The sequence below is a fragment of the Ammospiza nelsoni genome, chromosome 8, assembly GCF_027579445.1.
Source record: "Ammospiza nelsoni isolate bAmmNel1 chromosome 8, bAmmNel1.pri, whole genome shotgun sequence".
Taxonomy (NCBI): domain Eukaryota; kingdom Metazoa; phylum Chordata; class Aves; order Passeriformes; family Passerellidae; genus Ammospiza; species Ammospiza nelsoni.
Genome location: NC_080640.1, coordinates 28,834,354 through 28,846,788, shown reverse-complemented (window position 1 = coordinate 28,846,788; position 12,435 = coordinate 28,834,354). Strand labels below are relative to the sequence as shown.

Sequence of the window (12,435 nt, the reverse complement as noted above, 5' to 3'; positions counted from 1 at the left end):
AACTTCACAACAGATGTGAAGGAAATTGTTCTGCTTTAGCTGTGGGAATTGTATCTGGTCAGCTAAAGATTCTTCTGTGTCCTTGTAAATAATATTGCCCTTGTCCCATCTTCACTTAAGCCAGTGTAGATCATGCCATAAATCATCTGTGAGCAAAGAGTTTTTTCACTTTTCACCTAATCTTCCCTCATTTGGCAGATCTATTTCATGTATAAAATGTTTGTGGGGTGTTTACACTCTTGTTCTTCTATTTCAGAATGGCTTCACTCCATTGTACATGGCAGCCCAAGAAAACCACCTGGAGGTTGTTAAGTTTCTTCTTGACAATGGTGCCAGTCAAAGCCTTGCCACAGAGGTAAAAGTTTGAATTTGACACTTTATGAACAAAGCAGAATGTGTTTCAGCAGTGATTTCTGCCAGCTTATATCAAACTAGTCTTTTAAATACAAAATTAAAGACGAATAAAAAGCTGTCTCTGTGAAGTGTGCTAATGAATAGAGTTATGGGGTTTTCAGCAATTTAAACTGTCTCTTGCCATTTCTAAAATAAAAAAAAAATTACTTTAACTAGAGACAGTTCTAAATATAGATGTGTTCTTAGTCATAACTGCTAATCTTTCAGGTTAAATGCTCACATAGGGAACCTGTGTCTATAATATAAAAGTTCTCTGTGCTTTTATTAAAAATAGTGAGCAATGAGAAGGGTGGCAGCCATAAGACAAGAACAACTGTTCACCTGTGCTTTGGACCAGCCCTGGAATATCAGAGAAAACCCAGGGTTATCTGGGGCTTGGGCATTTCCTGAAGTGCCTCATTACCATGTTGGTGCCCTCTCTGTGGCACCCAGTTACCCCACTGGTGCTGCAAGGAGAATTTCAAGCTGACAGAAAGATGCAGGATCCATCCTTGAAGGTGTTCTGTGATCTTTCTAAGAGAACATTTTGTATTTCTTTCTTAAAAAGGAATTATAACTCAAATACAAAATTAATTCTAAAATAAGGCAACCTGTGAAGAAAAAAAAATTAACAAATATATTAATAGTTGTAAATGTATGGCATTGAGAAAGGTGTTGAATCTGGTGAATTTTCAGTTGTCTTATCACTGAAATTTTGCTACCAAACCATAGAAAGGTATTTCAGTATGTGCTTTCTTTAATATTTATTGAATTCTAATTGCTCTACTAGTACTGCTTCCATGAAGGAAATAATGCTTATTTAGAAAAGGCCTAGTTTTTGAAAAATATGAAATGCACAATTAGTTTATTGCCACTTATACCTGATAGTATCACTGTATAATGGTATAGAAAGGAAATCTTATTCCTTATTCCACTGTGAAAAATGAATTGCTAATGGATCAAAACAGTGTTTCCAAAATCACTAAAGTTAGTTATGACTTGAAGTGTGCATCAGAACCACTTTCTGGAAATGCTCAAGGATATGAGAGTCAAGAAATACCAAAATAAAATATGTTACATCTGAAAAATTAGTCAAAAATTGTCACTTACCACGATATGATTTTCTGAAAAGAGATTTTAGAAAAAATTTTGGAGGGGTTTTTGACTATTTTTTGTTTGGTGTTGTTTTTCCTTTGAACACTGTATGTCAGTTTAAGTTGAGCTTTTTTCCATCTCAGCTTGATGATAAGGTGCAATCTAATTTTATCTATGGAGAATTCTTTTGAAGATAGCAGACTATAAAAGAATGACACCTATATTGCCTTCCTTGTTTGAGATAGTTGCTCTTATGGGTTCTTTTTTATTTTCTCTTGGTCCAAGTTTTCTTAAAAATCTGATTTCTCCCTATCATTTTAAGTGCAAAAACTTTTGTCACTAAAGGATTGTCACTTAGCTAAATACTCTTTAAAAGTAAGTATTTAATCATGGTAGTTTAATCTAATTAGAGGAAATAATTGGTTCTATTTCTTTAGAAGAAAAGATGTCGTGGGTGTCTACACCACTTTTCTGTGCAGTGGGTGAATTTTGGGATCTGTAAATAGAGCAGGGAGCCAAGGCCTCCAGGGTTTCTGCGGGCAAGAGCCCCCATTTCTGCACATAAAGCACAGCAATATTGCCAGAGCCCTCTCTGGGGATGCTCAGGGAGGGTTTTTGGCCCTCAGGGCTGCAGAGCATCTTTCACACCCCGTGGCCCTGTGGCTGCTTGACCCCAGCGCTGCAGCCCATGCCTGCCCCTGCTGCTGGAGGACGGGGAGCTGCAGGCAGCAGGGAAACCTGGTTAAACGAGCATGAAACTCCTCGGGGGGCAGGGAGGGTGTGCTGGAAATTGCTTTTTAGGTTCCAGGAATATAAGTGTTTTTTTTGGATTTTCTTCCCCTCAAAAATTTTGCAAAAGCTCTCTTTTTCAAGACCCCTCCTGTTTCTCATCCTTGATTGAGGTGTTCTTGGTTTTGAAGCTAGAGGGAGAAATTCCGTTTTGAAAACTTTACTTTTCATTCCAAAAGTTAAAAAGTTAGCGCTTCAACTCTGCACTGTTGACATGGAGTGAGGTTCTACCTCTTCCTCTGTCACTGCTGCACTTTTATTTCACAGTTACACGGTTTCACCATGATAGCAGTAGTTGATGAGTGAAAATATGTGTTTGCTTGCTAAGATGCAATGAGGTTTGGTAATACAGGTTTTGGATATATTCATCAGGAGACAAACTGAATAAGTAAATATCCAAAGCAGTTTGCCTTTGTGATTTTTTGAGTGATTTATGGGTATTATTTTGGGCAAAGCCTGGATGTGCTCCTGGGTTGCAATGACAGATATTTGGGACAGAGCAGAATGTAAAAGACAACTCCTTCATTCTTTAGTTTTCTAAGAATCCATAACATCAAATTAATGTATAAAGCTATAAATCCCAGACTGTACATTTATGTGTTTGAGGAATCTGCTCTAAAATCTGTTAAACAAAAACCTTCAGTTTTTCAGGTTTTTTATTCTACACTATTTTGGTTATTAGCAAATCTGAAAAGAAATAACTTTTTTTTGTAACAGGATTGTCTATCAAATTATATAAATTGTCATAAAAAGAAATTGTAGTAGAACTACATTCAGAGAATGTGGCGTTCTTGATCAATTATTATATTTTAAATGTACATATATATTATGTTAGAGGATAGAGCTTGTTTTGTTTTTGTTTGTTTAGTTGTTTGGCTTTTTAAAAATAATCATAAAAATGTAGATTATAATCTGTCAGGAATTGATTATAATTTACTATTGAGACATCATTAGAAATTGCAATTTTAATATTCCAGCTTTTTATACCTTTTTATATAATTAAGCACTTACATAAATAAGTATCTGTATAATTAACTGTAAATTTGTGAGTAATTTCACACTTTTTATCCTCGACTCTCAGTCATTTGCGTCTTACAATTTTGTGTTGTGTCTGGAGTGCCAGAAAGGTGTTTTGGGTATTTGGAGCCTTGTTCACCAGCACTTTACTCCAATTTCAGGGTCGTGGCAGGGTACTTTTTCACCATGTTACTCTGGGTTGAATTTGGACCATCTCTGTTTGTAAGGCTGAGATCTCTCGGCTCCCCCTTCCCGCCCCATGGAGGGTTTGGAGCTCGCCTTGACGGTGCCCGTTGTGTGTTGCAGGATGGTTTCACACCTCTGGCAGTAGCTTTGCAGCAAGGCCATGACCAGGTGGTTTCCCTGCTGCTGGAGAATGACACCAAGGGGAAGGTCCGCCTGCCCGCCCTGCACATCGCGGCGCGCAAGGACGACACCAAGGCGGCGGCTCTGCTCCTGCAGAACGACCACAACGCCGACGTGGAGTCAAAGGTCAGTTGGGAGAAGCAAGGGGCTTTGGTGCTCTCAGGTGCTGGCCACAGCCAGGGGAGATCTCCCTTGGTGTGATCTGTTCGGCTGCAGTTACACAGAACTTTCTCCTCTAACACCCGATAAAGAATAACGTTTGATTTGCCTCCTTTGCCTCTTTCTCCCCCTGTTCCCCTTCTGTTTAAATCAGGGTTAATTCCTCTTGTAGAAACCTTGCAAATGGAAAATAATAAGCAAAATATTATTTGAATTATTTTCTCGGGAATGAAAGCCACTCCTGAAAGCGGTGGTGAGCCGTAGGTACTGCACACTTGCCGTTCGATCAGCTGTCTGTGCAATTGCTGCTTGGAGAACTTGGGTGAACATGTAACAATTAGCACTCAAAGTACAATTAGCACTCAGAGTACAATTAGCACTCAAAGTACTCGCTGGTTCTGCTTCCACCCTGTGGAGCTTCCCGTGTGTGCCGGGCGCGCTGCCCCCCGAGCTGCCGTGCCCCACAGCCATCATGAAGCTTTCCGCACCCATGTCACCGGTGGTGGACTAACCGTGCATTTTTTCCCCCTCTTTGCTTCCCAATGTGTTAACCTAGATGATGGTGAATAGAACAACAGAGGTATATATAAATATATCTATGCATCATCACTCCTCCATGACTTAGTGCTGCTGCATCATTTCTCCCTCCTGTCTGCATCGCATATTTTAGGATAGACACCTGCTTTAGATGAAATGAAGTAGCATGTGCTAGAGAAGACTGTAGTTTAGAGACCAGGGCTCTCTGCAGCTGGAACTAGAGCTTAAAAGTAAGAGTGAAGCATTCTTGGGAACTTAACTGCCGTCATAAAAGGGCTGTATTACGAGAGATGGAGTTTTCAGGGATTCTCATGGAGCATATGTTTATCAGATGTTCTCAGAGCTGCAGACAACCCTGTCATGTTGTGCATCCAGGTCTGATTCTAGGCTTCTGCATGACACTTACCTTGATGGTGTCAGCAAATAGAATGATCTGAGAGTGGTTTTACAGCTGCAAAACTCCCAAAGCAAGGCGGTGGCAGCTAGCATGGCTTGCTAACAATTTAGAAATGCATCTAGTTCCCATAAGGTTTCATACTTTGCAGGACTGATGGAATTGCTGCATGTTTTAGCATTATTTTAAAAGGAAGTAAAACTACTTAAATATGAAAATCAGTTGCTGAAGTAATTTTATCAGTAAGACATCTTTTAATTAGGGTGGTAACTCATGGTGTCTGAACATAACCCAGTGTGATTGCCCACAGTGGGAGACTGGTCCTTATGGTGCTAACCCTTGGAAAAAAACCCCATATTAATAATTTAAAATAGTCTTTGATGTTATTTTCATTTGCATCTGCTTTGAATTTACAAAAGCCAGTTAGCAAATATCATTAAATGACTTGTATTTGAACTTCTGCAAAGAATCTTTAAGAGATTTAACTTGCAAGATTGACATAATACCAATAACTATATTTTTCTAGTTAGAAGCTAATTTCTCATAAAAGTCAGATCATTGCTTTAATACTCAAATGTTTTGCTGCTGTTTTCCTGGAATAACTGAAAGTTTTATTCAACTTCTTTTCTTCTAGAATAATTATGTTAATTTTTTTCCCTCCTGCCTAGCAATGTGATTTTATTTAGATTCTCTGAAATACTATAAATAAACATCGGTGAGTGAAAACTAGTACAGAATTGGAGTGGTGACTTGCAGCAGGCTCCTGTTACTAGCTTTTGTCAGTGATGTGCCATGAATTGTGGAGTGCCAACGCAATATTTTTTTTTAAGTATCTATTGGTTGTGTCTTGTTTTGTTTATTTTGCAGAGTGGGTTCACTCCCCTGCACATAGCTGCTCACTATGGGAATATCAATGTGGCCACGCTGCTGTTGAATCGGGGTGCTGCCGTGGACTTCACTGCACGGGTGAGTGTGGAGCCAGTCACGCTCAGTTTGCTTTGTGGCCACAGCTTCTGCACAGGGGTGTGAGAGGCACCTCTCCCTCCCCAGCCAAGGGGCCACACAGAACACGGGCTGAGCTGTTCTGTTACCACCTGGTGTCAAGGGGCTTTCCCTGGGCTGCTGAACCGAACCCGAGCTCGAGACCTCGCCTCCCAGAACTTCTGCTGTCACCAAAAGGAGCTGCTGTTGTCGTGGCTCCAGCCCTGCAAAAGGTGGGATGGGGTCCAGGGGCACGAATGCTTCCACCTGCAGCTGTGACATATGGCAGGGGTGGTGTGTCCCTGCTGAGTTCTCCTCACCGTGCTGCTGCTTCCAGTGAACATCAGGTGTGGTGCTGAGGAAAGCATCTGTGCTTCCATTGCATGCGATTCATAAAGGAAATCTGGGACCTGGAGGAGTAGGAAATGAAGTGAGACCTAGGAGTGGAGTCCGTAGTGTAAGCAGAAGGAAGACAGGAAAAAATAGAAGTTAGAGTTGGAAGAGCAGGGGAAAAACCCAAACATATATGGATAGGGATACAACAGGAAGGATAGGGGTACAATATGAAGGGCAAGGAAAGATGGTGGTGCCAGGCATGAGACCAGATAAATAAACCCCAAAACAAAACAATCTGAGGCTCTGCAAGGCTTTGGCTCACCAAACCTCACCCAAACAAAGCCAGGGAAGAGATGTGATCCAGGAAAATAGGGAGATAAAATCATGGCATTCAAAGTGAAGGCAAATGCTGATGTAAGAGTAAATAGGCCTAAATTGGCCATGAATAAATGTTGTCTAGAAATTTAGATATTTCCTATTAAATATTATTAATTAATTTTATTTAATTAATAACTGCTTAATAATGAATGTTAAATATGACAAATGCGTTTCTGGAGCAATCTTTCAATTAAATTAGAAAAAATAAAAAAATATCCAATGTAAATTCAAGATTATATTTATGAGGGGAATTATGTCATGTGGATAATCCAGCAGCTCCTCTTCTGAGATTTTGATCGTGTGTTATGTTTATTACTTTTGCAAGAGGAAAAGTACTACAACACTGCTTAGGCAATTAACCCAAAGGGAAAAGTGAATTTGCAGTATTCTACTTTAGATAGTTTGTATGGCTAAAAACTTGAATGCTTCTGTAGTTGACGCATATTTACGTACAGCAAAGTTTTTCTGACCAGCATTGTAAACCCCTTGCTCTGCTTTCATTGATAGCATTGACCTCTGATTTCCAAGTCCTTTAGCTGACCCAAGTAGAGCATTAAGGCATTTCATACCATCCCAAGCTTTGGCATTGTGGGTTTGATAAGCCCTAATCACAGAAGCAGGGATGACAAATGGGGTCTTGGGTCAAGTCTTTCCCACTCAGAAACAAGATTAGGGATTAGCAATGCTACTACATTAGCAATTAGCAGCATTTAGTGCCAGTGCACTAAATACCATCTGCCTATGCTTGTTTTAATGGAATAATAAGTCTTAGGCTTCAGCAGCTCTGTTTTGGATTAAGGGCACTTGTGGAGAGCACATCCAGAGTGAAAAGGTCATTCTTGCCTCCTTTTCAAGATCTGGGCATTCTGAATTCTGCCTCCATTGGTTGTCATCATCAGGCAGAGTTGTGGGCTGGCTGGGCAGGTGGGGATGCAATGGCATCAGCCTGGGCTGAGATGTGGCTCAGGGAGCCCTGAGCTCTTGTTTGTGCTTGTGATACAGGGCAGGGGCATCCAGAGAGAGACAGAGCTCATCTCCACTCCGTGGCAGTTGCAAATCTAGATAAAGTCGTTGTGACAGAAAGAATTGTAGCATAAATAACAGTAATATGGAGCTGAATGTTGTTCTTAGTGCTTATCAGGCTGCAGGGGATGAAAGCACTGCACAGGAGGATGGGTTGGGTTCTGGCAGAGCAGCGGATTTGTGGGCTAACAGAGCACTTCCAATTATCAGCACCGAGTAGCAGAGCCCTTTCTTGATCCTTGGTTAACCATATTGCAAAACAGGTACTGAAAGTGACCCACAGGTACAGCCTGCTCATTGCCACCTCATGGCCTCTTGTTTTAATTTCTGTAAGTGCTATCCACTTAGTCTGCTGTCTTCCCTCTGCAGGAAAGGCCCTTATTTGAGTTGCTGACAATGTGAGATGAGCAACAGAGCAAAAATATGGAAGGGCTGTAACCCAAATAAAATATTACCATATGTACTGTAGCTCTCAAAAGTGCAAAGAGAAAACTTTTAAGATGGGGGTGTCAAATGCACTTTGTGCATTTTTCCTTTATTCTTACTAAATAAATACAAGTTAGCACTACTAGTCTGAACATAAACTGAGAGACAGACTCTTCAGGAAAGTACGAATTCTAGGGAGGGGTTTGAACAAGAGAAGAGGATTATGGCAACGAAAGAAGCTTGTGTGAGCAGGGTAATGTGAAGACAAATGTGTGACAAATAGCTGTCTGCCATCTGCCACCATCAGTGTAGGCAGGGAGGGGAAAGGTGGAGGAATGTGAATGGGTGTGTAGGATGAAGGCAGAGCTGTAAGGCCAAGGGCAAGGGTGGTGAAAGGATGAGAGAAAAAGGAGGGCAGCCCTGTGGCAGAGGAGATCTCCTCAGCTGCTGTTCCCAGCCAGTTTCCAAGAGCCCTGAGGGAAGGAAGGGGCTCCAGCAGGGAAGGCAAGGAAGGAGATGAGCTTGCTGCTGGCTCTCAGTGTGTGGGCAGGAGCACAGTGGTGCTGTGCTGTAAGTAAATGATGTCCCCAGTGATATTCAGGAGCAGCTGCTCCCTCAGCCCCGCTGGTACGCACCTGCCTGCTCTCAGCTGTCACATATTCCCTTGGTCCCCTCTTTCAGTGCAGCCAGGGGACAGGCACAGCTCCAGGGGCTCTTACAGGTGTCACAGTGCCTGCCAGCCCGTGTACCTGCTGACTGTAGAGGCTGGGGGTTGGAAATGTACCTGCTTTTACAGGTTTGCACTCCTGCAGTCCAGTGACTGATGCCATGTCAGCTCTTCCCATGAGCTGCATTAGCACTTCTGTGTCTGCCTTCTCCTCTTGCGTTGCTGCAAGTGCAGGGAGGGTGGCACAGCAAACTCCCCATTGGGATGGATGGAAATAATTTCAGTAAATCAGCTTCTGATGCCCTTTATTCCACCTATAAACAAGGAGGCAGCTTTGGGAGCCATCCTAACCTCATTCCAAATGAAACAAAATCTCCTTATTCAGCTGGATGTTTGCCATTTGGTAACAAAGCAAAAACAATCATTCCAAATTGCTCGACTTCTTGGGCTCAAACTCAACAGAAAACCTGTCACAGTTACTGGCAGGGTAGGCATTGCAGGGTAACGGGCATTTTATGACTACTCATCATCCTTTTCATGTAGTACATTATTGTGTGTCCAGCTTCTCCAAAATACCTCAAATACTTCATTGCATTGCCATATTTCCCTCTTGCTTAACTGGGAGACAATCACACAGAAACTAAAGAAGTGGAGGAGGAGAATAAAAGGTAACTGAGGATGAAGTCTGCCTCCTTTCTTGGCCAGATTAACACTTTAAAGCAGTCACTACTTGGACTTTGAAGGATTACAACACCTCCAGGCACCCTTCTCTTAGCTGACGGTGTGATGAATCCTAGTTAAAAACTGAAAGGTAGCCAGATACCTTTAAGTGAATCTATTTTATCAATTTTTTCAACAGGAAAAACAAATTCCTGTCATTTTAAAACTATTGTTTATCAGCCACTTGTGCCTTTAAATCAAACTGTATCAGATGTCTTACCTGAAGTTTTAATGATTTAATGGAGGTGTTACCTAGAGTGTTAATTATTTAATGGAGGTGTTTGGAATAAACTGGGCATTTTATTTAGGTAAAAGTTATCTTTTGGGGGTTCACACAATCTTCAAATAGCCTTCTTCTTTCTGAGATGATCTTCCAGTGGAAAGATCTGCTTAGCCCAGGTGAGGAAATGCATTTGAAGATGCACCTGTCTTTGAGGAAAACAGTGCTTAGAAAGGAAGGAAGGATGAAATTCTCTGCATCTTCCAGAGCAGTGGCTGAGAGAAACCTCTGTGACCCCCTCATCCACTCTGTGCTTGAGCAAGTCAGAAGGTGTAGGCAGCCAGGGATCCTCTATGTGAAGGTGACCTTTCCCTGTATCTTTCTTGCCAAAGCAAACAGGAGAGAGCTCCTCACTGTGCCATAAAACTGCACCCAGCCCTGGAGAAGCCTTCCTGATCCACAGCACTCCTTATCCTGGAGGAGATCTCAGTTCCACTGGGAGTGGGCTTTGCCTGCAGAAAGTTTGCTTACTGGAAGGTTAGGAAAGGATTTGGTGATTTTGAGGGTGGTGTGAGGACAACATGCATTAATGATGACCCTGAGGCTGAGGAGCAGAACACCATTAGCCCATCAGACAGGGCAGGCAATATCTAAGTGACAGTGGCATAAGAGGAAAACATCTTTGTTTCCCCGGTGGTGGTTTGCCATAAGAGCCCGTTTCTATAGTCTTCCTTGTTTTCTTCCAGGATTCATTTTATACATCTCAACCCTGAAGAAATTTAAGTATATAAGCACACAAGAACTAAAATAGCACAATGTAAAACTTACTGGCATTAAGAAGAGAAGGGAAAAAGCTGGAAAATTGTGTACTGTTGAGGGTTTCCTGGAAAGCATCTAATTGTGCATTTTTATCTTTAATTTCTGAAACACTATACAAGCCTCAGTGATCCCAGTGACTGCTACTAGAATATAAGACTTTTCTCTGCAGGAAATTTGCTGTGTTGTAGCTCCAGTTCTGAATTGCAGGAAAATACAGGGGAGGATATTGAGTATTTTAACATACACCATGTTGGTGTTGGTGCATAGTTGCATATGAGAATCTTCAAATGCACACCACAAACTTCCCATACCTCCAGGATCTGGCGATAATGGTAATAACAATGTAGTGGTGCTACTGACAATTCCAGCATGCAAAAACCACCATTATGCTCTTCCCTCTAATGCTGGAGGGATTTTCCAGACTGTATAAGATATTTCTGTCATAGCAGTCTGGTTGTTTTCAGCTTCTGTCTTACTCACACATTCTGTGTCAATATTAAGCTCTTCCTAGAGGTTGCTCTTAGTTGAGGAGTGAGAAGAACTGTCTTACTAAATTCCAGGTTAATCTGAACATTTTGGTAAGAAACTGTTCTGGTTTGTTTTAAATCAAGGAAGTGAAATTTGAAATCAGATAGATAGTGTAATTTTTCTAATTAAAACTGCACTCCACTGAGAGGCTGGGAGAGTTCAGAGGTGGAGGTAAGTTCTCTCACTGGCAGCAAGAAGAAATGCCAAGTCCATGTGACTGGCAGTGAGTTTTCAGAGTCCTGATGTGATCAGCTGCTCAGTCAGCATTTAAATCAATGCAGCACATGACTAGGAGATGTTTTCCCTTTGTTTCGTGCCTTCCTTTAAGGTGCATTTCAGAGCCCAATATGAAGCTGTGAGTGCAAACATTTGATTTTCTTGGTTATTATTAGCATCCTTATGCTTGTGAGACTCCAGCTGTGATGGGAGAAAGAGGCAATCTCGTAGGACAGCATAGCACACCAGAAACCCAGGGGGAGTTCCTGGTTTTCTAAATGCATTAAAATGGAACCATTGCACACTGACAATTTTAACCCTATTTTTTCCTTCACTTCCTAACTATCCATGTGGCTAAACTGTGGTGAGCTGTGATGGGTAACACTGTGTGTCACAGGGCAGCTGGTCTCATTTCAGCTGGGACATGTTAGTTGGCTCGTTTCTCAACACAAGATAACTGAAAAGTTTTTGATTTTTCTTGTGAAGCTGTAGATAGAGAGCTGCAGCTGGAAAGGCTTGGTGCTCCTTCTGATCAGGCACAAGCAAAGGCCACTGACTGTAAAAGCAGCACTCCTCTCCCATAGTATTTGTGGGTGTTGTGTGCTCTGGAGGAAGGCACGAGCCCTTTAGAGCTTAAATTATTCAGTGTGAGGGAGCTGCAGCAGGCAGTGGATGGAGACAAAGGGAAAACCACCATCCACAATGCCGTGAAGTGTAGAAGAAGTTGCCTGCACCTGATCCATGGTATTTGAGCTACGTACAGCCTCAGAGGACTTCAGGTCACTTGTCCCAAAAAATCTGCCAAGAAGGAGAGGAAAGGCTGTGTTCTAGTTGATAATCCTATGGCCATTTTCTCCATAGTTTTAGCATGCTATTCTCACAATGATGTTTCATATTCCCTTTTGAATTTATACTCACAAATTGGACCTCAGTGTGAAGGGGTCTGCCTGAGACATTACCCAACGCTGGATATTTCAACAGCAAGGGCAAGCAGCACTCCAGCAGGAACTCTGGATCTGAACCACATAATTTAATGGCAGCTTTTGGAAGGCATTTCAGCTTTATTACTGCGGGAAAACATCTTCAAAAATTTCCTGATTTACTATTCTATCTTAAGAACAAAGGGAGAAATTTATAGAAGATCAAACAGATAAAAATAGACTGAAAAGACAGCGGATGCTGTTGATACACTGAAGAATTCAGAACCTTACATTTGGTGGCTATTTTGTTTGCTGATACCACAGTTTTAGTGTTAATAAACAACACCAAAGTTGCATATATTATTAAGCTTTTTTATCTCGTTTCTTGTGACAAGTACAAATAACTCCATTTTGAGTTCCTTGCTTTACATTTTGCCATCAGAAGAATTAA

General features: G+C 41.6%; 1 protein-coding gene across 3 annotated transcripts in view; it reads left to right on the top strand.

Moving 5' to 3' along the window:
* Window positions 1-12,435, top strand: part of ANK3 (ankyrin 3) — a 190,823-nt gene that overhangs the window by 58,563 nt on the left and 119,825 nt on the right. For 2 of the 3 annotated variants that reach the window (XM_059476632.1, XM_059476631.1), the window contains exons 5-8: window positions 257-355; window positions 3,601-3,786; window positions 4,376-4,399; window positions 5,618-5,716. In XM_059476632.1, coding sequence (XP_059332615.1) covers window positions 257-355; window positions 3,601-3,786; window positions 4,376-4,399; window positions 5,618-5,716 — 408 coding nt within the window. The remainder of the gene's footprint in view (window positions 1-256; window positions 356-3,600; window positions 3,787-4,375; window positions 4,400-5,617; window positions 5,717-12,435) is intronic. The other variant, XM_059476633.1, reaches the window with a different exon arrangement.